General features: G+C 39.3%; 1 protein-coding gene across 2 annotated transcripts in view; it reads left to right on the forward strand.

Annotated features, from left to right (window-relative positions):
* Positions 1 to 1,733: 1,733 nt before the first annotated feature.
* Positions 1,734 to 26,677, forward strand: part of GALNT3 (polypeptide N-acetylgalactosaminyltransferase 3) — a 46,608-nt gene continuing 21,664 nt past the window's right edge. The window contains exons 1-2 of one of the 2 annotated variants that reach the window (XM_032755534.2): positions 1,734 to 2,752; positions 24,526 to 25,149. In XM_032755534.2, coding sequence (XP_032611425.1) covers positions 24,635 to 25,149 — 515 coding nt within the window. In that variant the 5' untranslated portion in view covers positions 1,734 to 2,752; positions 24,526 to 24,634. Of the gene's footprint in view, positions 2,753 to 23,955; positions 24,070 to 24,525; positions 25,150 to 26,677 lie in introns of those variants that run through there. The other variant, XM_058441535.1, reaches the window with a different exon arrangement.

Here is a 26,677-nt window from a genome sequence, read left to right on the forward strand (position 1 = left end):
AGATTTGGGCATTAAATATTTCAATATGTTAATATTTTTTTCTTGGGCCTGCGGCATTTTAATTTTATTGTGACATAGAAAATTTTTTATTAATATTAAGACTTTGCTTTCAGAATGCTATGAAATAGTACAAGCAATGTTGTGTAAAATAGTACAGGTGGAGCATCCCTAATCTACAGATCCAAAATCTGAAATGTTCCAAAATTCAAAACTTTTTGAGCACCAACATGACACCACAAGTTGAAAATTCCACACATAAGTACTTTACACAAACTTTGTTTCATGCATAAAATTATTTACAATGTTTTATAAAATTACCTTAAGGCTATGTGTATAAGGTGTATATGAAACATAAATGGATTTTGTGTTTAGACTTGGGTCTCATCCCCAAAATATCTCTCTCTGTCTCTCACTCTCTTTCTCTCTCTCTATATATATGACACTCAACGTGCACAAGTAATGCCACACTCAGAAAAACTGCTTCCTTCTTTAAATTGTCTGTCTCCATTGTAAAACTGACAGTCAAATTTTAGTAACTCCTGATCTTTTTTATGTTTCTTCTGTTCTTTTTGGACTCCTCATCCAGCATTTTGATCCTGTTTGCTGGCTCTCTCTTTTAATAGGTCTACCCTAGCTTCTCTTTTTAGTTGTTATTTGACGTTACTAGTCTTGCTGTCAATGCATCTCAGTCCTTGGATTCCAGATTGCTATTCTATATCCATCTGCTCTGTCCTGATTTGTCAGTGAAAAGTGTTGCTCTTCGCCTGGTGGGACATCAAAACTCTGACAATCTTTGGCTCTTCATTCAGAGATGAGTGGTGCGTGAAAAAGGGTACAGGTTTCTTGGTTATACATTTAGGATACCTTACAAATTTTCCAAAGACTAACATTAACCTCCGGTTAGGGGTAAACGACAAAGTGGCACAACGAGGAAGAAGAAGAAGGAGAAAGAGAAGGAGAAGAGAATTTGAGTAGTTGGTATTTTCAGTTCTGGACCTGGACCTAAGGAAAAACATTACCAAGTTAGTGTATCAGTACACACAAGTCTCCTGAACTATTTTTTTGTTTGTTTGTTTTTGGAGGGAAGGGGAGCTTGGCAATTGCTTGTAGGTACTGATATTAAAATGTTGCAAATACATAAAGGTTCCTTGGTGCTTGCAAAATAACCATGACATGTAAAGCAAGCAAAGAACTACCTAGTTTACTAAAGTCTTAAACCCTAACTCATAGATGTCCTAGTATAAAATAGTACTATGGATGCTAAAACCAATGTCTTAGACTAGTCAAATACTAAACATACACTTGTTGATACTATACTAACCTGTATTTTAAACCTTATTTTTAGGTCACGCATAGCACTAATAAAACAGTAAATAAGCACCATAAGAGCGTGTCAAAATGTAGGAGGAAGGCCACAACTAAACTTCATAGTAAAACCTGCCACCATGTGATTAAACACGACACCAAAAAGTTTTTAGCTAGTTTTCTATTTATATCCCTAGATATCTTTGGGATAGGGCCAAAGAAATGAGTTCATAGAAAGGTATAAAGGCCATTTTAAGTCCTGGTTTTGGGTGTGTCAATGTTTGTTACAGCAGCAGAAGGAAGGCTGAAACAGAAAGTTGTGTCATAAATGGAACAAATACTGTTTAACAATTTTTTTTTGTCTTAAAAACAGCAAAACCCACCATCTTCCTGGAGTCTGCGTTGTTCCCTTCCAGAATAGATGTTGAGCTTTTAAACAAACCTACAGTAGAAGCAAGCCCTCTCCAGGAAATCCCAATCTCTTTCCAAACAGGGACAGCAAAGGTTCTCTCTGTTGTGGCTGTTTTTCCCTCTCCTCTGGGAATTGGTTTGCCTTCTGAGAGCATCCCAGGAAGGGGAGGTGCGCCCCAAATTGGCGAGGCTCTGCCAAATACCAAAAGCTCTTCTTTGGAAGAAGACTCCTCCTTTGGACGTGAGGCGCCCCTACCAGAGCGCCCGCGTACAGAAACGGAAACCACTAGCTGCGCTGAAGTGAGTCAAGTGATGAAATCAAGACTACACGGGAAGGAAGCTCACGAAACCTAACTGGTGACAGAAGCTGCTGAACCCTGTCCGAGGAAACCACATGAGCCAGCAGTTGCTGCCCTCCCGAAGTGGTCCTCGGAGGCAGCGCACCCCTTCATTTTGGCGAACCGAAGAGGAAGGGAGGAAACGTGTGGGGGAAATCTAGAACTTCTGGTTCTCCAAGGACCCAGCAGACTGTGTTCTGGCTACAAGGTGATCTCTTGTCACCAGGCCAGTGCAGGATTCCTCCAATGTAGATGGGCCGGGAGCCACAACTTGCGCGGAGCAGCAGCCTCGCCGACCGCTCAGAGAGAAGCCGCGCGACAGCCAGGCTTGGCCGGGACGGCGCCCCCACCCTGCGTGCGCGGTCCAAGGTTCTCACCTGGAGCGCTCAGGTAGGGCTGGGGCGGGGCCGGAGGCTGGCGCGCAGGCGCGGGAGCGGGGCCTCGCCCCTGTCGACGTCGCAGCTGGAGCTCACCTGGGAGACTCCAAGTGGAAGCCGAGCCTCGGTTCTGCCTCTCCAGGCAACGCGGGAGGCCCAGCGGGAAGGCAGGCGGCGGCGGCGGAGGAGGAGCTCTACTGAGCCGCGACTGTAGCGACCGCAACCGGAGTCGCAGCCGCCGCCACCTGCACCTGGCGCCCAGCCCACATCTAGCGCCTGCCCGGCCGCCGCTTCCCGCCACTCTGCCCTGCCCACCGCCAGGTAAGCCGGCGACAGGCGGAGGGAGACGCGGTACCGCGGGCTGCGTTAGAACAGGCGGGAGGACGGCCCCAGGGGTTCACGTGTTGGGGACAGGGCTACAGTCCAGGTGGCCGGTTGGAGACGGTCTCGAGAGCAGTGTTTCGGTTGCCCCTGGAGAGACCCCGAAAGGGGCGCCCTGGGCCAGGGGGCAGGTGGCGCCCCGGGGGGGAGCCCAGTCACACCCTCTCGCCCACGGTGCCCCCGCCAGTCCCTATGGGGCGGCCCCTGAGGAGCTGGACCGAGACCGAAGACCTGGTGGCCCCGGACTTGCCCTTGGGAGGGTCGCAGCGTGGGGACCCTGAGAGGAAGGGCCCGGCCGGAGGCGGGCGCACTTCCACTCCGGCTAGCAGGTTGCCTGTCTCCTCCAGCCTCTCTGCCCGAGAGGACATCCCGCGACAGCGAAGGGCATGGCTTTGCCAGGCAACTTTCCCAGCCGGGGACCCCAAACAGTTCTAGGCTGCAAACCGCGGCCGCCGAGCCATTTAAACGGTTTCCGAGTGGTTTAGAAAGGGCTCTGTGGCCGGGACGCAGACACCCCTCTCTCTGTTTCGACTCTGCACTTTTCCGGGTGCGCTCTCCAAGCCAGAGTTGGACCCACTTTCCTGATCAATAGAGAAGAGTTCTTTTCTTCCGTGGCGGGAAGAAATCCAACTGCCACGCACCAACCACTCACCATCTCGTTAGAGGACCTGTTGACTTAAGGACCTGTATATCGCGGCTGTGGTTTGCCTGTGGCATATGACTCAAAGGTTCAAAAAAACATCGTTTCAGGATCCTGCCACGTCTAAGCTTGGGTGTGCCAGGCCCAAATTCCTTTCCCTGCCTAATTAGGCTTTTCTGAAGCCTAAGAATTGAGGGTGAAACTGGCGCTTACCTTAGACTTTTATTTCCTTCTCTTTCCAACTCATCAAAGAAACTATTTCTGTTTTAAGAACCCCATCGAGTTACCAACATTTCCGATTCTTGAAAACGTTAACATAACTTGCTATAGAAGTTGCACTACATAATGAAGACATTTACAGTCAAATTCTATAGCTAAAAAATATTAAAGTGACAGCATTTTAATTAGAAAATCTCTGCTTGTGGGAAAATCTGTTGCTTCTTTTATTGTATATATTTTTCTTTGCGTTTGTGGCTAAAATCCATGAGGTTAAAGTCACACCCTGCCATTAGATTCTTTTTTTTAATTTAACTTTTAATATCTGAAGTCTAGCGCACATGTTACTTTCCAAGCAATTCGTACCAAGAATCTTTCTTTATATATTGCTTTAGCCAACATTTTTACGTAGAAGTTTCTGATAATAATAACAATTCCACTAGATTTGTTTTGTTCTATCTCCACACATTTTAAAAATATATTTTAAATTGCACGTTTTACTTAAAATGCCTTATGCAACATGTAGTGGTTTTTTTTTTCTTCTTCTTTTTAAGGTTAGATGGAAATCTAAAAGCCAACCACAGCATAACATGACATAATTATTAATTCAACCATGACTTTTCTACATTTCTTAAAAGACTCTCACCTGACCTCTTAATCTTGTCTCCATACAGAGAAATAAATGTGCTAAATACTGTTTAAATATGAGATATAGGAGTTGTTCCCTGAATTTTGAATATTAGTCTTCATTACTTACTGGGCAGACGTTTTCAGACTGTCTTTCCTCTTAACTTCTAGTGAGAAATGTAACATGTTTTCATTAGCTGAGTAACGGTGTGACAATCTATCTGTTAAATAGGAAAAATAATATTTTCTTAGATTAAGATAACAAAGCCTTAAAAACAATCAGGAGTATCTCCCAGCCCTAGCATTCTCGGGATCCCTTTCTCAGTTTGGAGATTCAATAGTCAAACCATCCATTTGTGAAAAATTGAAGTCAAGAGAGGTGTTCTAACTTCATTTCACTCAGAGATGGCATGATCATTCCAGTGGCTTGACTCATGACTCCTGTATCTTAACTTTCCACCACCCACATCCTCACTTATCATAAGATGTTTATCTTTTTTCTTTCATATAATTTGTAAGGCCTTTGTAGTTATAGAATAGTCCATTGCTCTTTCTTCAGCTCTGATTGACCCTCATTTCTACTTGTCCAAATGATGCCTGACTTCATGGAGACTACCCAGTGAAGGCATCATGCTCCTCTCATTGTGGAATAACATGCATATTGATGATGCCATGTCAGTTGAGATTTTTAGTTCCTTCTTGGTATTTCCAAGCCACAGTTAATTTTTTAAGTCAATGTGGATAACATTATTTAGTCTTCTGATCTTTTTATTATATTGGCTTAAAACATATTTTATGAGGCAGCTACCCAGTGCCTTTCATCCATTTGCAACACTCCAGATTTTTGGTTTCAAGCACACTTCCTTAACACTAAGTTTCTTTAAACTTTTTTTTCCTTTTACTGCAATCCTCAATAACTAATTTATTCTCTGCCTCAACTCTGTAAATTCCAATGTGAGTGTATATAAATGAAACAAGTTTTATTAATATAAAACAGTGCTTAACCTTACAACATGGATGTTCTTTATTATTTTATTTTTAAAAATATTGGTCTAAACAATTAGACTGCTTTATGACCACGAAAGTACTGGAGCCCGCAATGTGAAAATAGCACTATTCTGTTGAATTTTTGTTTTTTTAAAGGCTGATTTTTTCTACCAGCTTTTTTTCTCTGTCTCATACATGCATATACACACACACAAACACACACACACACGTACACACCCACTCACGTGAAAGAAAATAAATTATTTCTTAAAAACTTTACTGTAATCCTAATTAAACATGTATTTTAGGGCTTGAGGCTCCAGGGCCTTGGTGCTAGATTAAATCTTTCAAATCTTAAGAACTGTATGAAACCTTGTTCATTATACATATTTTGTGTTAAATGGGTTCTCATCATGCTGTAGTGTATTTGGGAACAGGAAAAACTAGAAATATTTTTTTCTGAGGGGATTTTGATGATAAGAATTCAGTGAAATTTTGAGGAGAAACATTCTGTCCAGCTCTATTCTAAACTCTTAAAGTTTTATGACTGAGTTAGAGTTCTGGGTGGAGTCTGAAAATTTATTAGAGAAAACATAGCCAGTTTATTATTTGGTTTATATTCTGTTAATATTTAATGCTTTTCTTTTTTTACTATGAAACAAGTGTAAGAGACAAATTATAGGAATTATACTCCTCCTCTCCACCAAAAGACTACATTGAGAGATTAAAATAGATCTCTAAATGATTTGTAGGAATGTAGTCTTGGAAGCTCTGATTGGATAACTAAGCCTTCCATAGACACTTTCAATTTTAACCTGCCTTTGCATTCTTGGTGGGTGAAATATTTCTCCTAAGGAAAATATTATCATATTTAGGATTTTAGAAATGATCAGTGCCTGAATCATCTTCACATGTATTCAGTTCTCTAGTCCATCAAGTGTAAAAATATGTTTGGAATGATAGATACTTTATAGATATAAAATCCTATTGAAAAGGAAGGTATTTTCAATTACCTGTTCAATTATGCATTTTGTTAGTATCAAAATAATTCATACTATGTAATTTGGGTGAAATTTAACACAACTCATATTCACTCAGGGGGAAAACTGAATTCAAATCAATTCCAGCAGTGGCAAGAGACAAAAGTACATTCACTTATTGCAAAGCAAAGACAAGTAGGACTCTGAATTCTAGGTCATTAGAGACTACTGACAATTGTATGACACTTCGTTGGATCATTCTCAGAGCTGGGCTCTTATTTTTGGCACTAAAGAGAGAATATTCCCCCAAGTACACCTTTTCCCTATAATTGTTTCAGTTTCAAACTGTCCAAACTAATTTTCTTTTCTATATGATTGCCTATTAGACATCTCTAACATTTCTTCATCACTGGAGATTATATATGTTCAAACCAGAACCTTCATCTCATCAAAAAACAAACAAATGAACAAACAACCTGCTCACTTTCTGTATTCTATCTATAGATAGTAGTACATTGTACCATTTCTTATCTATAATTCAAAAATCAGCCTCTGAAAACAAAGCAAAACAAAATTTAACTCATTTGTTAGCAAAACTTGAACTCAGTTGGAGCAAAGCCTGAGTGAACTGTCAGGAGGCTATTGTGATTGTGTATCCAACTTAGTGGATTATGTCTAGCTGCAGAAATAGTGCTGTTTGATTACATAATACTGCCCAGGCCCTGCTGGGGTACACTCTTACATTGAGTATGTAAACCATATCACCTTTCTAACATCCAAAAAAATCTGATTTTTTTTTTTTTATGAGACAAGGTCTCACTGTGTTGCCCAGGCTGATCTTGAACTCCTGGACTCAAGTGATCCTTCTGTGTCAACCTTCCAAGTAGCTGAGACTACAGGCTGTCAAATCCTAAATTTTGAAACACATTTTGCTGCAGAGACTTGAGGGAGTGAATCATAGATATGTACCACCATCCAGGTGCCATACCACAAATCCAGAGGTAATTTTAAACTCTTTTTCTTAGCCTCTACAACTGCTATGGTCTGAATGTTTGTGTTTTTCCAAAATTCATATGTTGAAATCAAATCCAATGTGTTGGTATTAGGAGTAGGGTCTTTGGGAGGTGGTTAGGTCATGAGGGCCTTGGCCTCGTGTGTTTTTATAAAAGATAACGTCCTTATGAAATAGAACTGAGAAGGCTTGTTAGCCTTTTGCCCTTCCTCCATGTGAGGATACATAGGAGGCCATCTATGAGGGATGTGCCCTCGCCAGAGATTGAATCTGCCAGCAGCTTGATCTTGGACTTCCCAGCTTTCCGGCTGTGAGTGGTATATTTGTGTTGTTTAAATTACCCAGTCTAAGGTATTTTGTTATAGCATGAACTAAGACAACAACCATTAGAACACTGAATCCACTTAACATTTTATACCTTTCTCCCAGCCATAAATTCTTCTTTCACTTCTACTGCTCTGGTTTAGGGTCTTAACTTAACATCTCTTAACTAAGGTATCATAGCTGCCTCCTACCTGGTATCTCAAGAGATAGTGTTGTCATCCTCAAGTCCATCATCTGGAGGATGAGGATGATCTTTTTAGAAATGTAAATTCTCTCTCTCACTTAAAATCCTTCAACAATTTTCTGTTGCTTACAGGATGGAACCCACAGTCGTTAAAATGGTCCCATGGGATCTGATACTTGCTTAACTCTGGGTTGATACTCCATAAGCTGAAATTTTATTTCCCAGCAACAGAGTTCTTGTTTTTTTTCTTGTGTGCTTTTCTTTTGCACTTCCCACTGCAGAGAGTGCCTTTCCTTCTACCTTTACCTCTATCTATAGCTCTTAATGGCTCTTAAAACTCAAATGAAGGTCTTGCCTCATTTGGGAAACTGTGTCCCCTCACCCACACCTCCACATATACCTGAGCAGGGTGAGGTGTCCTGTGTATACTTCTATTATTTGCTTGACACGATATAAATGTAGTCTGCTTTTGCTCTTGTCTGTGTATACACACACACACACACCCCTTTTGGACTATTTGCAAAACATGCAAAATTTCTCTTTCCATTAAGCTTTTTGTGGAATAAAAATTTTGGAGTAGAAGTGTCACAGAAAGGGGAGAGGCATCGGCAGGCAATATAAGTCAATCTGCCTTTTTTTTTTTAGATGGTGTCTCGCTCTATTGCCCAGGCTGGAGTGCAGTGGTGTGATCTTGGGTCACTGCAAGCTCCACCTCCTAGGTTCATGCCATTCTCCTGCCTCAGCCTCCCAAGTAGCCGGGACGACAGGTGCCTGGCTAATTTTGTTGTAATTTTAATAGAGCCGGGGTTTCACCGTGTTAGCCGGGTTGGTCTTGATCTCCTGACTTGGTAAATCTCCCGCCTCGGCCTCCCAAAGTGCTGGGATTATTAGGTGTGAGCCACCGCGTCTGGCCCAATCTGCCTTTTTAATGGGAAGTAACCAAAGAAACTGGGGAGTAGCGAACTTGTTTCACTGACTTAGTTCATTTAATTTGGATTGCTGTTACTTCCATCTTATTACTTTGAATTCTATTTTATTTTGGGGCCTTTTGGTTCTGTTCCAAGATCTCGGGGTTTTATCATTTAAAAGTGAAAAGTTAACTTTGTAATTGAAATGTCTTGCAGCTTTTGCTTATACATATTCCACAATTGAGTATATTATTATTGTTGAGGAGCTTAAAGGGAGCAGCTTTTACTTAAAAAATATAATTGAGTTAGACTAGACCAAAACCCTCTCCCAAACAAAGAAAAACAAAAATAAAATGGGGCAAAAGATTTCTTGGAATTAGCAGTCCTCCTTTAATCTCTTTCTGGCTAGTCCTATGCCAAGTTCTGTAAGTTTTACCTTCTAAATATTCCTCAAATCCATCTACTTTTATTCATTCCTATCTCTGTCATCATCTCTTGCCTGGACGTTTGCCATGGCCTCCCTGTTTGTCTATCTGAGCTCATTCTGGCTTCTTGCTTGTTGGTTCCTCACCCTGCACCCAGAGTGATCTTTTCAAAATATGTGGTTATGTTATACCCTGCATAAAGCCCTTCATGGCCCTTAAGATAAGGCAAACTCCTTAACATGCCCAAAGGCCTGGCATGATTTGGCTCCCATCAAACATATAGCACACTCATCATTGCTCCAGCTCCACCAATCTTTATATTGCTCTGTTCCTTCTGCCTCTAGGTCTTTGCAAGTGGTCTTCCTGGCCTGGAAGGCTCTTCCCTCCCCTTTTGGCCTAACTACTTAACATGCAGTCTTCAAATTCCAGTGTGAGCTCCCACTTTTTCATCACTAACTGTAACTTGGAATTTTTCAACAGTCTCACCACATCCTTCCCGCTAACTATGGTTTAGAGTGAAGACTGTAGCCTAAAGAAATAAAGTCCTATTTAGTACCTGGGAGCATTAACTTATAAAAACAAAAACAGACATTAATATATGACCCATATTTTTAAAAATAGATTTTAGTTATTAATGCCTTTATATTTTTATCAAGTAATAATAGTTTATATTTATTCTCATAATAAGTACTGGTCCTTATTTACTATTGAACACTTACATGGCAGGCATATTTTAAGCAATTTACATGAGTTTACTTGTTTAGTCTTCAAAGCAACCCTAAGAGGTGCATGCTATTTTCCTCCCTATTTTAAAGATAGGAAAATTGAGAGATTAAGTAGTTTGCCTCTATTTACAAGGTTAGTGAAAGATTAGAGCTAAGACTCACTCAAGTCCAAGCAGTACAATTCCAAATCCTGCACAGTTCGCCTTCTGTTTCCATGAGTTCTGTGTCCATAAATTCAAACAACCTTAGATTGAAAATATTCAGGAAAAAAGTAATGTAGCAATAAAAAATAATATAAAAAAGCACAGTATAACAACTATTTACACAATATTTACATTGAATTAGGCATTATAAGTAATCTAGAGATGATTTAATATAATTGGGATGATGTGCATAGGTTAAATCCAAATACTACATCATTTTATAAAAGTGACTTGAACATCTGCAGATGCTGGTATCCACGGGGATTATGGAACTAGTCTCCTGCAGATACCAGGACATGACTGTACATTTATCCTACTTGCATGTAAATAAAATAAAATAGGGTTATTAAAAGACTTCCAACAACAATAAAAATCCAGTCAACTCTGCCCCTCCTTTCTCATCTTCCTAGTCCTGTTGCCTAAAAGCAACTACTTTCATTTATTTAAATGTTTCTTCTGGCTCTTACCTTTTCAAATAATATGCTTATTCTGCTGTTTCTTAATGTATCAATATTTGGCAATATCTACTGACTTCCCATTATGGTAGATAAATATTTAGCTCTTTCATACACAGCCACCTCTACTTTCCCTACTTGACCTCCTAATATAATTCTCACATTGTTTGTTTGCATTTTAGTATTTATTTACTGTGACTACATAGATATTGTTTACTACTGAGTCAAGCAAGCATATTATGAGTAGGATTCCTTACTTGTAAAATATTTTTTTTAATCCTAGAAGTAATAATGATCTCATTTAAGAAAACACTTGGCTTAGTGTTTCCATATATCTATTGGAGTACAATTTCTATGTACTCTAACATCTTTTCAGCTTGGTTTTCCATATAGTCTAACATAACAGATTTATTGGTCCCTTACTGGAGCAATCTGTCCTCTTGTCCCCGTTTGGACTGTTGCTCTCTAGGCCTGTTCCATGGTGGTTGTTTGGAATTTCTTTTTGCTGACATCTCTGATAGAGCCTCTGTTCCTTAGATACTATGACTTTTGTTTTTTTATTCACACCCTCATTTGGATGAAACACATATCCACCACTAGCTTCCTGAAAAATGGTGCATGGAATTAAGAAATGTGAGATACTGCATGTCTAAAACTCTTTATTCTACCTTCACATATTTTCCTTTCTGTTTTATTTAATTCTTAAAAATGTGTTAGTAGTTGCAGTTGTTTGAAGTCTTTTAGAATTTGAAGTCTTTTAGAATTTCTAGAGCAGGGGTTAGCAAACTATAGTTCTTAGACCAAATTTGATCCACTACCTGTTTTTGAAAACAAAGTTTAATTGGAATGCAGCTATGATCATTCATTTACAAATTGTCTTTTTTGTACTACAACAGAATTGAATAATTGCAGTAGAGACCATATGGCCAGCAAAGCAAAAAAAAATTTGTTATCTAGTCCTTTACAAAAAGTTTGTCGACACTTTTTCTAGAGGGTAATGGAAGCTGAGAGATGGAGGAGAAGTATCCGTCACATCAGCGTTGGTAAACCTGTAGAAAGGTGAATGCAAAATGGTAACAATTGAGCAAGCAATCTTCTTTGTTCCTTCACTCCCTATTCCTTAATATTCTTGGGGCCTCAAAGGAAGAATGAATGGAGAGAAATTGCCTACTGTTTGTGTGTGTTTGGACTCCTTCAAAAAAGGAATGTTTGATCAAATTAATTGAATGCAACCTGCCCATCCTCCGAATACATGCCATGAAAAGGCCCAGTAGACACTCTTTTCACTAAAGTATTAAGAAGTACATTAGTGAAGGGATTCCCTGCGTCCATGAAAAAATCTGTGGCTGCTCTCCTTTGTAAACTGTTGAAATTGGCTCTCTGATTTTACTGAAGATGATGAAATTCCATAGTAGTAAAAGCCAAGTGGCGGTAAGCCCTTATATACCAAATACAAAGTATATACATCTCCCACAATGAAAAGCTGAGACATAGAGGTATCAGAAAACATTGGCTTGCAGATGTTTTTGACAGCTGAGATAATGTATTTGGTATATGCCTAGTGGTAGCTAATGAATGAAATACGTAAGCAGTACTATAGCATCCCTTCATCTGTATAATAGGAAAATCTCTAGCTCTGGTAGCAAAAAAGTTAACTTTAGTTGCTACAATCAAGAGTCACAGCCATCTCACTCAGTTTTCAGACCTAAGTCAATTCACACTCCCAGAGCTTTTCCCCAAAGGGACCTGCAGCCATTTACCAGAGACTATGCTTTGGGGAAAAGGAAATAATCAGACCTTTCATACTAATTCCTAGGGGGACCCAAAAATATTGTGGCCAACTGTTCAAATTGGAGACTTACAGTGCTCAGGTAACAAATGGAGTCTTAGCTTCATTGTACCCATAGTGGGTCCAGGGGGTCAGCAGATCTAGCCTGTGCTTATTTCCCCAGTTCTTTAATGAATAATTGGAATAGACATACTGGGTAACTGGCAGAATCTCCATATTGACTCTCTAAACCAAGCTTGTTTAACCTGTGGCCCATGGGCCACACGTGACCCTGGATGGCTTTGAACGTGGCCCAACGCAAATTTGTAAACTGTCTTAAAACATTATGAGATTTTTTTTTTGTAATTCTTTTTTTTCCCCCAGCTCATCAGCTATCCCAAGTGTTAGTGTGTTTTATGTGTGGCTCAAGACAATCCTTCTTCTTCTAATATGGCCCAGGGAAACCAAAAGATTGGACACCCCTGCTAACCCATAGAGGGAGGACCATGTGATAGGAGAGCTAAGTAGAAGACTTTAGAATTTCCCCTTTCTTCAAAGATAGTAAATCAGAAGTAATAACACATCCCTGAGGAAACTGTTAAGATTGATGTCACTATCAAAGATTTGAAATAAGACTTGTGATGTCTATCACATCCCCATTTAGCTCACTTATTTTGCCTGGGCAGAAGTTAAATGGATCTTAGAGAATGGCTGTAGACTACCCTAAACTTAATTATTGGGTGACTCCAAATGTAGTTGCTGACCCAGATGTAATATCTTTATCAAACCACATAGCCCCTGGCATTTAGTATGTAGCTATTGACTGCCAATTTACAAGGACCACCAAAAACAATTTGTTTTTATCTAGCAGGGCTAACAATATGGCTTCACAGTCTTGCCTCAGGGCCAGATCAATTCTTAATCGTAGTCAGTGTAACATTTCACAAACCATCACACTGATCCACTACATTGATGATATTATGCTGATTTTCTCTGATGAGAAGAAAGTTGCAAATACTTTCGATATCCTTGTAGAGCATATAAGAATTAGAGGGTGATAAATCATCCCCATAAAAATTCAGCGAAATTTCTGGGCATTCAGTAGCCACTATGCTCGATCGGCCTTTTTTTTTTTTTCTTTTTTGAGAGGGAGTCTCATTCTGTTGCCCAGGTTGGAACGCACTGGTGGGATCTGGGGTCACTGCAACCTCCGTCTCTGGGGCTCAAGCAATCCTCTCACCTCAGCCTCTTGAGTAGCTGGAACCATAGGTGAGCTCCACCACACCCGGCTAATTTTTGTATTTTTTTTTTTTTTTTTTTTTTTGTAGAGATGGGATTTTGCCATATTACCCAGGCTGGTCTTGCACTCCTGGGCTCAAGCAATTCGCCTACCTCAGCCTCCCAAAGTGCTGTAATTACAGGCATGAGCCACTGCACCCAGCCTCAATAGTCATGTTTGAATTTGGGGGCAACATTTAAAACATTTGAATATGCTACCTCAACCTGTTTACAGAGTAACTCATAAGGCTGCCAGTTTTTAATGATGATCAAAGTAGGAGAAGGCTCTGCAGCAAGCCCAACAGTACAGGCTATACTACCACTTAGCTTTATGATCTAGCAAACTCAATGACTCTCCTAGTATCTGTGCCAAAGAGGAATGCTCTATGGAGCCTCTAGAAAGTGCCAATAGCAGAATCACAATGCAGACATCTAGGATTTTGAAATAAATAGTTTTTTCAGATAACTGTTTACTTTTTGATAAACAGTTTCTGACTTGCTACTAGGTAGATATTGAATGCATAATTATGCAGTGTCGGGTTATCATGTGGACCAAGTTCCCCATCATTATCTGGGTAAAATCTTACCTGTCTTGCCATAAGATTGGCGATGTACAACAGCAATATATCATTGAGTGGAAATAGTACATGAGACAGAACTAGAGCAGACCTGGATAGTACAAATAAGTTGCATGAACCAAGGACTCAGACTTCTTTGGTAGCAACTCTAATGGCATTGCCTCGTCTCCTTCAACTCATGCCTTTGGCTTCTTAGCGATTCCCTTAGTCCAGTTGTTAGACGGAAAAGACAAAAAACCTCAAACCTGATTTGCAGATGAATCTGAACAATACACTAGTACTACCCAATATTAGACTGTATAGCACTACAGCCCTACCCATGAGTAACTGTGAATAATACTGGATAAGGAAAATTCTTTTTGTAGGCAGAGATTTGAACAGTAAATATGGTTGTCTGCTATGTTGGGAATGAGACATGCCTAGAAATACAGATCTATATTGGTTGTTGATGGGTAGTTGTTAATGGTTTTTATGGTCAGAGTTGGAAGGAACAGGATTGGAAGATTGGTGACAAGGTAGTTAGTTTGAGGAAGAGGTATGTGAATGAACCTTTCAAAATGAAAAGATCCTGAAAAAATTTGTATCCCCTCTGAGTGCCCACAAAAACACATCCATTGCAGAGGATGCTCTTAATAATCAAGTAGACAAAATGACACATTCTGCATGTCAGTCAGCCTCTCTCTCCAGCTGTCTCAATGGTGCTTGTCTCCGTGGGCCCATAAACAGGGGTCTTGGAGGCAAGACTGGAGCTGTGTATGCATGGGCTCAGCAACATTGTTTCCCCTTTGTAAAGTTGACTGGGATAGTGCTGCTGCTGAGTTGCTAATCTGCAGAGTCCAACACTGAGCCCCTGTGGGGATCAGCCAGCCTCTGGGTGGCAGGTTCATTACACTGGATTTCTTCCTTCATTGACGGGGCAGAGACTTCTCCTCACTAGGGTAGACAAGTATTCTAGATATGGATTTGCCCTTCCTTGACATCACCAACATCTGTGGACTCCTAGAATGCTTAAGGGCATGATGAATACAGAGTAGTATTTAGTGTAAGAAAGAAGCCATAGACATTCATTATGGCCTCAAGGCCAATTAGATAAGTGAGGATTATCGTAGGTTTGCATATTTTTTCTTAAAAAATTTTTTTTTCAATCAGCTTTCTTAGGTTCAATGCACATTTTTTCTTTGCCTCTTATATCTAGGTGTTTTTTGTATATATTAACAATTTTCTTCTCTCTCATTTTCATTTTAAAAAATGTTAAATAGAAGCCGTTGGAAATAAACTTTCCAATTTAGGTAACAGAATATTTAGTGGGACTGTGACAGAATTTAAGGAGTAACTCAGAGTCACAGCAATGACTACAATAACTGTTAGGACTCTATGTCTCTCATTTTTGAGGAGATAGAACTTCTTCACTTATAAAGAAGGACAGTTAGACTTTGTTAGTTGAAATATGGAATTGTGTTGTTATTGTACAGGAGTTTCAGTGTGTGGGAGAGGGTGCATGTGGAAGCTGAGTAGTCAAAAGTGTAGACTTTGCTGCTTATCAGTTTACTGTCTCTTAGTTCCAAATTTACTGTATTAGCCTGCTCTGTAATAATGGAGCTGGGCCTTGTAAATTTCTTTTTTGCTGGCTCATACAGTGTTAAGCCTTGTCAGTAGAGGGCACTGGAGGGACACTGAAGTGGCTGAGGCTTCTCTTTCTGGTTTCTGTGATGCTAACTGGCTAAGCTCCTTTTGAGCATAGTTTTCCTCCACTGCTCACTCCCCAATACGATTTTCTCCAGTACTAGGTATCTACAGAACACAGCTTTTTCTAGAGTTGGTGTCCCACACACACTGCACTTTCTTTAGAGCTTGATTTGGGCAGCAGTGGTGTACCCTTGAGCCACATACACCATGGACCTGCTCTATCACCCAAGTCACTGCTCCCCAAACTCTCTCCTCAGATCCACACATGCCAACTCGGGGCCCCACAAGACTGGGTGTCTAGGGAGCCAGCTACCCAACCTTTGTCCCGGGCAGCCAGCCCCGAGCCATTGTTGCCTGTGTGGCACATGAAAGTGCACTAAACTCCTGCAGGGGACAACCTCTGTGATTCCAGATTCCCTCAGCAGCCAGCAGTTTTCCTCAGCACCTAGCTAGTTCTAGGGTTCTGTCCCCCGGCTGTGAATGGCTCTTCTGGAACTTCAGGAGCAGATTTCTGGTAAGTCCCATGAATGAAGTACTTCTATGACTTTTTACCAGGTAGTCAAAGCTAGGGCATCTCCATGGACATCTCTGGATCTCAGCCCTGGTGAGAGGAGAGCCCTTCCTTGAACACTTATTTCAGCCCTAGGGGGAGTGGTTGCCCCTTACACTGTATTTACAATTCCTGTATTCTTTAGAATTCTCCTTAACTCCCACTAGGCAATTTCCTGTTACTCCAATCCTCTTTTAATACCAGATTGTATTAAACTCTCTCTGTTCAAATTAGCATGTGGTTTCTATCTCCTTACTAATCCAAAAGCCACCAACCATGTTTACAAGGTAAATAGGTGGACAAATGTTTTAAAATGCAGTGCCTCTGCCTGGTGGGGAGGGAATACCAGTTACATGAATGATCTCTGGATCCACCTAAATCACTCCTCAGAATTCCTCTACTCTGTAGTATGCCATAAGTAATCAATGCGTATCTTTCATACGTAATGTAAAAGTCATTCACAGGTGCAGATGTGGCAGGAAAGAGCATGTGAGCCCCTGAGGCCCCTGAGTTTGTGATTCCCTTGACAGATAATATAGTATCATAATTACTTGTTTGTGTCAAACTGTCAAGGTGGAGTTGGCTAGCTCACAAATCAAGATTCTTTCAGCAACCTTTCACATTCAGAGATGACGATGATGTCTATCTGACCAGGGGTAGCTGAGAAGTTGGATGTCTGACTCTGTCCTTCTCAGTATTGAATGAAACCTGTGCCTCACGGTTGCTGATGGTGAACTCTGTCACTGAGCTTTTTATCTCACAACCTGCAGATATCTTTGTTCAGAAAGCTATTCTTAGTTTATAACAATTGCAATTAGTTTAGTTTTCCACTGGTGGCATTGCCCAGCCACCCAGAGTAACTCTACTTTGCCTTTAGCTGAGATCTGCTGCCCCCTCTGAGACAGAATGTGGCTGTCTCCATGCAGTTTGCTTTGCATCAGTGTTTGTCTCTTGTCATACATCCACATGCTGCTTCCTGCTCAGAAGAAATGCTGCCAAGGTTGTAAACGTGAACTTAAACATAATCAAAACTAACAAACTACAGCAGCAAAACACCATGAGATTTGACCCACCAATAAATGCAAGCAGAAATGTCTTTCTGCCACTCCTCTGTTCCCTAACACTTTAACCAGTAGATGAGGGACACGTAATAAAACTTCTACCCAAACACTTAAAGGTTTATTATCAGGGCAAGGTCTTTAAATTTTGTTTTTATTTGTTTTGTTTTGAATTCAGTTAGGAAATACAGGTGATAGATAATGTGTGGCAAAGATCCAATGGGTTTTATAATAATTCACAATAGTGTACTTTTCTTAATCTATAATCTATATTAGGATATTGGGATGTAATTTTGTGTTTTTTCTGCTTAGTGTGGTTACCCCTAACTCTTTACAGCATGCTTTAATTCAGTAGTAAGGAAGTTTTATATACCAAATTAGACATCATGGCAATTAAATTCATCAGGAACCAGACTTTAAACCTCTGGAGTTGTAATGGTTTACTGTCACAAACATGGAAACAAGAAGTGAGAGGAACCACTATCTTATTTCATTAAATGTCACTTTCATGTAAAATTATAATGTTCTGCTTTCCACTACTTCAGAAAATTGCTTCAGTTGGAATTTTTAGGTTAAATGAACAACTAATATTTCTTCAACCTATGCTTCTCCACCTAGAGAGACAATCATGATGGATCTTACCTTGATATTTTCCCTTCTCAATTTGTGTTTAAACAAGATCCCCAGGTGATTCATAGTCACATTAAAGTTTGAGAAGCTGTAGTCCAGATAACTGGAAGATGCCACTTTTTAGTTAGATTATTTTAAATTTGTAAGATTTCAGATGGAAGCATATTTTTACCCCTGAGACTAATCCATTGATTTTAACACAGTGAGTGTCACAACCAGTTAAAATTGTGTATATTGCTTTAGCTTTTCACTTTATGAATATTTTTATTACTGACTTTTTACAATGGCTACATATATACCAGGTTACAGATTAATAACTTTTTAAAACCAGGTCTCTGAATTTCACTCTTAGGAATTCATAAGAATTTAGAATTTAGAAGATCTCTGAATTTTTCTTTTTTTTTTTTTTTTTTTAGTTTTTAAAAACTATTTTATGATTTTTGACTTCTCTTCCTCTGTGAATCTGATCTTTGCTAATTAGCAAATAGCCATCTTGGATAGGTGTGTTTAAAGGTTTTAGAAAGAGTACAAGAAGAACAAACCCTTTATCTGCTAATCATTTCTAATGTGCAAATATGACATGTTATATCCTGAGTTTGCTGTTGTGCTGGTTTTTTTCTTATCAATTCTCAAACTTCTGAGTCCAACTGCAAGTTGACTGTAGGAGAGATTTGTTTTGTTTCATGAGCTGTTTTTACATAGGGCTTCCAATTTGGCAGGTAGTACTGACAAGGAACATGGCATTATTCCCAGAAAAAGGAATTAAAAATCCTGGTTTCATTTTACTCATTCATTTATTGTGTATCTTTTGGCTTATGTCTTTTATTGTTCAGGTATCAATTTTCCCATTTTTGTGATTGGAATAAAATATTTATAAAATGATTTTACAGAATCATAATTTGCAGTAAAACCTCAGTGCCTCATTTATATCAGCAGAAGTCCCTGAGTCTTTTTGGAAAACTGTGGGTCATTCTTGCTTTGGATTTTATCATATATCTCCATGTCTAAATAACTTCTATTATTTACATCAAGAATCTATTTTGAAACACTCGTCTTTGGCGTATTAGAAATTAGTAATGTGGTTGCCTTTGGACAGATACAACCCTTATCAGATGCTAGTTTTGATTTGCCCAAAGTCTTGTGATCTCGACAAGTAATTCTTAACCCTTGCTGCTTGTTAGTATTATCTGGAGAGCTTAAAGTAACAACAAAAGCAGAGTATATGCCCTGCCCCCACACCAATTAAATCAGAGGTGAAGCCTAAGACACTTTATTTTTTAAGAGCTTTTCACTAATGTATATCCAGAATTGAAGACAGCTGATGGAGATGCTTGGTGTTGAGTGTCATTCAGCATTAATGGAAGCCTCATATTGCACATTAACAGCAAAGTACAGAAAAGTCATAATGAAAATCCCATCGATGTTGGAATCTTTAAGTGATCAGGGTTGATAAGAGAAGATTAATCCCTTCAGATATAGTCTGAAAAGATCAAAACATCATCTTCCTACTTCTAGGCTCTGCCTCTGTAAGGTTCTCAACCTCTTAATCTTCCATTTTAAGATCTACAACCTTATTTTCAATCTTTATTACTGAAAAGGTGCTTTGAAAAGTTTTAAAAAATCATTTATTTGTAAAATTTACCCAATGATAGGAAGCTATTTGTAGTTTTTATGGTTTTTCCTCAGTTTTTTTTCTTATCACTTTTTATTTAGGATATCAGTTCTTGACTCCTAAACATTTTATTTTAGATAATTTCAGTTAAAAGCTCAGGATTTTACATTGAACTTGAGTTTGAACACAGTTAGAAAAATGCTGGTCTTAAACTGAACTGGCATGGCCAAGCCACTTAATCTCTTTGACTCTTCATATCTGTCAGTAAAATTGGAATAACAAAGGCTAGGCGCAGTAGCTCATGGCTGTAATCCCAGCATGTTGGGAGGCTGACACAGGAGGATCCCTTGAGTTTGGGAGTTCAAGATCAAGATAAGCCTGGCTGGGCAGCATAGCGAGACCTCATCTCTACAAAAAAAAAAAAAAAAAGAAAAGAAAAGAAAAAAAAAAAAGAAGAAGAAGACTTCACAATATTGCTGGGAGAATGAGAACTTATGTGTTAAATGTTATTTAATACCAGGGACCTAGTCAACATTTAACACAAGTTAAGTATTGTTTTTATTGTTGTTTCTGATGAAATCTTGGTCTTCTTTCTTCCTTTTTCCAGTCAACAAATTTTTCTGGGTGCCTACTATGTTACCAACATTATGGTAAGTGCCAGAAAAACAGCCATGAATAAGATGCTATCCATATCTCTTATGAGCTTTCCTTGACTCCTTTATCAGAAGCATCCCAAACTAAAACCTACTAATTGAATGGGTCTTAACATAGATACACATGCACTCACAATGATAGGATTACTGTCCTTCTGATGAACAATTCCTCTAGTTTATGATTTATTCTAAAAAGAACTATCTTCTATCTGCATCATTAATTCTATCCTTCTTTTCAATTCCCACCCTATCCACAAGTATGATTTCTGACATAAAATGTTTTGGGAAAACTATCACTACTGTAGAAGAATCTAGTTCTGTCATATCCTCCTATTCTGTGCTTTCTCTGAACTCTTTTTCCATGTTCTGTCAAAATAGGGAGTCCAGCTCAATTCTTCTCAAATTCCTAATTTAGCCTACTTCTAGCTACAGAAAAATTGAGTGTCACTCGATAGCCCTGGGGAAGGGGATTTTTGGTAGTCCTCTCAGGAACAGAAAGGAGGTGAACACAGGTTGATGAATATCTACTTTTGTCAAGATACAGTTAGAGGGGATGAGGTTGTAGTTCGTCAACTGGGAACCACTTTCCTATGAGACCCCAACATTTTGACCATTCTTATCTTCCTGGAACCCCATAGATGAGGTTGCTGCTCTTTTATTCTGGAAGTGCCCTGAATCCTAAGCCTTAGGATCTTGAAGGCATGACTACAACTACTCTCTCTGCCAAGGTTCTCTTCTCATTTTTCACTAAAGCCCATTAGGCCAGGTCTAATGAAGTTAAGTTTTAAAGGTCAACCAACTGTTGCACATTTAACATCTCTCAAGTGTGAGATAAGATTGTAAAATTACCTCCACTTGACATGGATAATTTATCTGTGTTTTCATTTGTCTTTTTTTTTTTTTTTTACCACCCCTCCATAGGATTGGAAAAATTGGACTTTCCAGTCAGTCTCTTTTTTTCTACTTTTAAATGTAGGTATTTCTCTATCCTCTTTGTTTTACATTACATTTACTCCAAGACTGACTCAAATTTTCATCTCTACTGCAGAGCTTTTTCCTAATTTCCAGTCCCATATATCTTTTTGCTCTTGGAAACTCACTTTGGAATTTCCATTAGCATATTACATTTGCTATGTCCAAAACTGAACAAATTATCTCCTTAATTCCTACCCTGAATCTATCCTTCTTCCTGTGTTTCTTGCCTTTGTTAATGTTACCACTTTACTCATTTGTATTAGTTTGTTCTCGTGCTGCTAATAAAGACTTACCAGAGACTGGATAATTTATAAAGAAAAAGAGGTTTAATGGACTCACAATTTAACATGGCTGGGGAGACCTCACAATAATGGCAGAAGGTGAAAGAAGAGCAAAGGCATGTCTTACATGATGGCAGGCAAGAGAACATGTGCAGGGGAACTCTCATTTATAAAATGATCAGGCCTCGTGAGACTTATCCACGACCATGAAAAACAGTATGGGGGAAACCACCCCCATGAGTCATTAGCTCCATCTGCCCCTGCCCTTGACACATGGGGATTATTATAATTTAAGGTGAGAGCTGGGTGGGGACACAGCCAAACCATATTACCATTCATCTCCCATTCTTCCCTTTCTCTCACCAAGTCCTATTGTTTGCTTCCACTTCCTGGATTCTCTTGAAATCATTCCACTCCATCCTTTGACCCCTCTCATCTCATTAATATCCATCACCTTTACTGGGGTTGAAAAACTTGTGATTTTTCTAAAACATAAATTTGATTGTGGTCTTTTCTTAAAAACAGTCCTCTCCATTCCATCTATTTTGGAAAAAATTGGTAATTTCCAAATTCACTGAAAGATGCACAAGGGTTTTTACGAACTGATCTTTAACTGACCTTCGAGCCACATCAGTTGTCATTCTCTCCCTGTGTCTTCCACTTATGTTGTACTCAAGGACTGACCATGCCTTTTCTTGCTTTTATGGTTTTGCATCTGACATTCCCTCTCTATTTTCCCTCCTGTCTACCTGCCTAAAATGTACTTGTATTTCAAGATTTTGCTCAACAGCGTCATCTCTAGGAAACTTTCCTTAACATTTCTCCTGACCTTCTACATTGTTTTCCCTTTTTTTTTTTTTTTTTTTTTGAGACAGAGTCTTGTCCTGCTACCCAGGCTGGAGTGCAGTGGCACAATCATAGCCCAATGCAGCCTTAACCTCTTGAGCTGAAGCCATTCTCCCACCTCAGCCACCTGAGTAGCTGGGACTACAGGCATGCACTACCACATTTGACTAATTTTTGTATTTTTTTGTAGGATGGGGTCTCGCTATGTTGCCCAGGCTGGTCTTGAACTCCTGGTCTCAAGTGATCCTCTGGCCTCAGCTTCCTAAAGTGTTGAGATTATAGGCATGAGCCACTGTTCCAAGCCTGTGTACCTTTCTTAGTCTCGTGTCATAGCACATATCACACTGCTTTGTGACTGTCCTCTGGCTTCCTATATTTCAATTCTGCTTCTTGAAGGTAAGGGCTATCTTTAATTTCTTAACCACAGCCTAGCACAGCATTTGACACATAATTAATTACACAACTGTCATAGTGTGGTTCTATAACTTCTTATATTCTTTTCAAAACCTTAAGAGGTCATTTCATTTTTTACCTGAAGTTCTTAAAGCAACCAAACCTCAGAAAGATTGGAATCTCACTTTTATGAGCAATATATGTCAGAATTGGGGTTATCTTTTGGAGCAGAATTATCCACTCCATACTGAAAAGAATATAGAGCACTCCAATTAGAAAGAGTATATAGAACTAAGTTCTGCCTATTTTGTTTATTCAGCTTAAAATTTCCTACCAAAAGCCAGAGAATCCATCTTAGAACCTGGTTTTCTTATTTTAAATTTAGGGAGAACTTTGGAAGAGAAGTTAAAGAAGGTGTCAAAAGTTAATTTTCATTGCTATAAATGATATTTTCTTTAAAATATGTTTAGACCTTAGGAAGAACAGGCATTTTCCCTCCCCTTTGTCCCTGCAAATTTCTTAACTGGCTATCACGGCTCATAGTATGTAATAATTACCTGAAAAGTACTATTTTTCTTTTCCTTTGCTCTTGTTGTCCCATATTAGGGTTTAATAAACTTGCTGTCCTGTTCTTAGGGTCAATTGCAAGCAATATTTTATCAAACCAAATTCTGCTTTTTTAACTTTATGACTTCTTTTTTTTTTTTTTTTTTTTTTTTGAGACGGAGTCTTTCTCTGTCCCCCAGGCTGGAGTGCAGTGGTGCGATCTCGGCTCACTGCAAGCTCCGCCTCCCCGGTTCATGCCATTCTCCTGCCTCAGCCTCCCGAGTAGCTGGGACTACAGGCGCCTGCCAACACGCCCCGCTAATTTTTTGTATTTTTAGTAGAGACAGGCTTTCACTATGTTAGCCAGGATGGTCTCAATCTCCTGACCTCGTGATCCGCCCGCCTCGGCCTCCCAAAGTGCTGGGATTACAGGTTTGAGCCACCACACCCGGCCAACTTTATGACTTCTATAGGCTCCCTACAGACACTTCAAGTAAAGCTAATGAATTCTCTTTTTACTATTAGATCTTATATTTCTGTGAGCTATTAAAACTAGCTGTTATATAACAACAAATTAAATGCTGTTGATTTTCTTGTTTTTAGGGGTTCCTTCAGGATTCACAAGTACTATTGGGTTGGAAAATCTGGGAGAATGATAGTTATTGATGAAACTGCTCTATTGTCGTTCATTAAGCTGGAGTAGATCACAGTTTGAGGGTAAACTACATAAAATGAAGGCCACTGTTTTAGATGGATGCCTGATAGTACTTATCAGTATACCCTTGCTTCCTTATGGAGCTCTCTTTTTTGTAATTTATTTAATGAGGTCCTTTGATTCCTTGGTTATCAAGTGAAGATAATTCTTTTTTAACTCAAAATATATTTATAAAATTAATTTATACATAGTATATAGTGGATATTGGAGTTTAAAAAGAATGTATTTTTTAATGGAGTGGAATATCAATATTTTTGCAACCCCAATAAATTGTAGTAAATTGTAACAATTATTTTCTTCCAAAAGTGTAATTTTCTTGAGGACAAGATATCTTTGTATTCTCATTAACCATAAGAGTACATTGGTAGCTTATGTTCAGTTGTTGGTTAAATGAATGAATTGAGCCATGCCTGTAGGACTGAATAGCTACTAATACCATCTATCATTTCTGTTTATAGGTACTACCATTTAAAGGTACCTTCTTCTCAGCAAATCTATGATAAAAAATATAAGTAACAGGAGAAGAAATAACTGTTATTTGTCAAGTGACAAGCTTTTAATGTCAGAATGGCTCACCTAAAGCGACTAGTAAAATTACACATTAAAAGACATTACCATAAAAAGTTCTGGAAGCTTGGTACAGTAATTTTTTTCTTTATAATAGTTTTGGTTTTAATGCAAAGAGAAGTAAGTGTTCAATATTCCAAAGAAGAATCAAGGATGGAAAGAAACATGAAAAACAAAAACAAGATGTTGGATTTAATGCTAGAAGCTGTAAACAATATTAAGGATGCAATGCCAAAAATGCAAATAGGAGCACCTGTCAGGCAAAACATTGATGCTGGTGAGAGACCTTGTTTGCAAGGATATTATACAGCAGCAGAATTGAAGCCTGTCCTTGACCGTCCACCTCAGGATTCAAATGCACCTGGTGCTTCTGGTAAAGCATTCAAGACAACCAATTTAAGTGCTGAAGAGCAAAAGGAAAAGGAACGTGGGGAAGCTAAACACTGCTTTAATGCTTTCGCAAGTGACAGGATTTCTTTGCACCGAGATCTTGGACCAGACACTCGACCTCCTGAGTATGTTGAAGAATATTTGTTGTTTATTCTTTATCACCAGGCTTTGCAGGGGAGAGAGGGGTGAGCTAAGGAAGTTATCTGTTTTTTAGCTACTCTAAGGCAGAAAATCAGCAAATACTGTTTATTTAACCTGTTGTATTTATTTTTTGCTTATAATGATTGAGGCTACATATCCCTATTTATGCTTGGTGAGGCAGTGCAGATATGAAAAGTTATTAGCTTGGAAATTAGAAAACTGAATTCTAGATCTGACTGCTATCCACAAGGAAATCCTTTATTCCTAAATACTGTGGTTTTCTCATCTATTTAGGGGGAATTATTGGACAATTTTTATAGGAAGTAGAAGGTAGAGGAATTGTTTTCATTTCTCTGTGTATTTCTTTAGAATAAAAATGTTTAAAAATATGCCAAGATTTTGGAACTGTTGGATAATATTTTATATATGTGTAAACCAATTCACAGACTTTGTGATTACTTTGACTCAAAGTTTTTGAGTACCTAATTATATTTCAGAATGCCCTATTTTTTGTAAACAATCCCGAGTAGCTGGGATTACAGGCGCCCGCCACCACAGCTGGCTAATTTTTTGTATTTTTAGTAGAAACAGGGTTTCACCGTGTTGCCCAGGCTGGTCTTGAACTCCTGACCTCAGGTGATCCGCCTGCCTCGGCCTCCCAAAGTGCTGGGAGTACAGGCATGAGCCATTGCGCCCAGCCCACCCTCAGCAGATTATTTATTATTATTATTATTATTATTATTATTATTTTGAGATGGAGTCTTTCTCTTTCACTGAGGCTGGAGTGCAGTGGTGTGATCTCGGCTCACTGCAACCTCCGCCTCCCGGGTTCAAGCGATTCTCCAGTGTCAGGCTCCGGAGTAGCTGGGACTACAGGCATGTGGCACCACGTCCGGCTAATTTTTGCATTTTTAATAGAGACGGGGTTTCACCATGTTGGCCAGGCTGGTCTTGAACTCCTGATCTCAAGTGATCGGCCCACCTCAGCCTCCCAAAGTGCTGGGATTACAGGCATGAGCCACTGCACCCAGCCCCTCAGTAGATTTTTAAGTGTACAAGATAGGCCAGGTTCAGTGGCTCACACCTGTAATCCCAGCACTTTGGGAGGCCGAGAAGGGCAGATCACCTGATGTCAGGAGTTTGAGAGCAGCCTGGCCAACATGGTGAAACCTCGTCTCTATTAAAAATACAAAAATTAGCCAGACAGGGTGCCGTGTGCCTGTAGTCCCAGCTACTCAGGAGCCTGATGCTGGAGAATTGCTTGAACCTGGGGGGTGGAGGTTGAAGTGAGTGGAGATCCATGCCATTGCACCCCAGCCTGGGTGACGAGAACGAAACTCCATCTCCAAAAAACAAACAAAAAAAGAGTACAAGATAAACAAACCGGAAGCAAACAATGCCTATGTATTTTGCTTTGCTTTCTGGATATTAGAGAATTACATTTGGCAGTGAACTTGAAGATAACTTTTGGTCTATTGTTTCACTCAGGTTTTTCTAGATTTAGGATTATCA

Source organism: Hylobates moloch, unplaced genomic scaffold (assembly GCF_009828535.3).
Source record: "Hylobates moloch isolate HMO894 unplaced genomic scaffold, HMol_V3 SCAFFOLD_1, whole genome shotgun sequence".
Lineage (NCBI taxonomy): Eukaryota > Metazoa > Chordata > Mammalia > Primates > Hylobatidae > Hylobates > Hylobates moloch.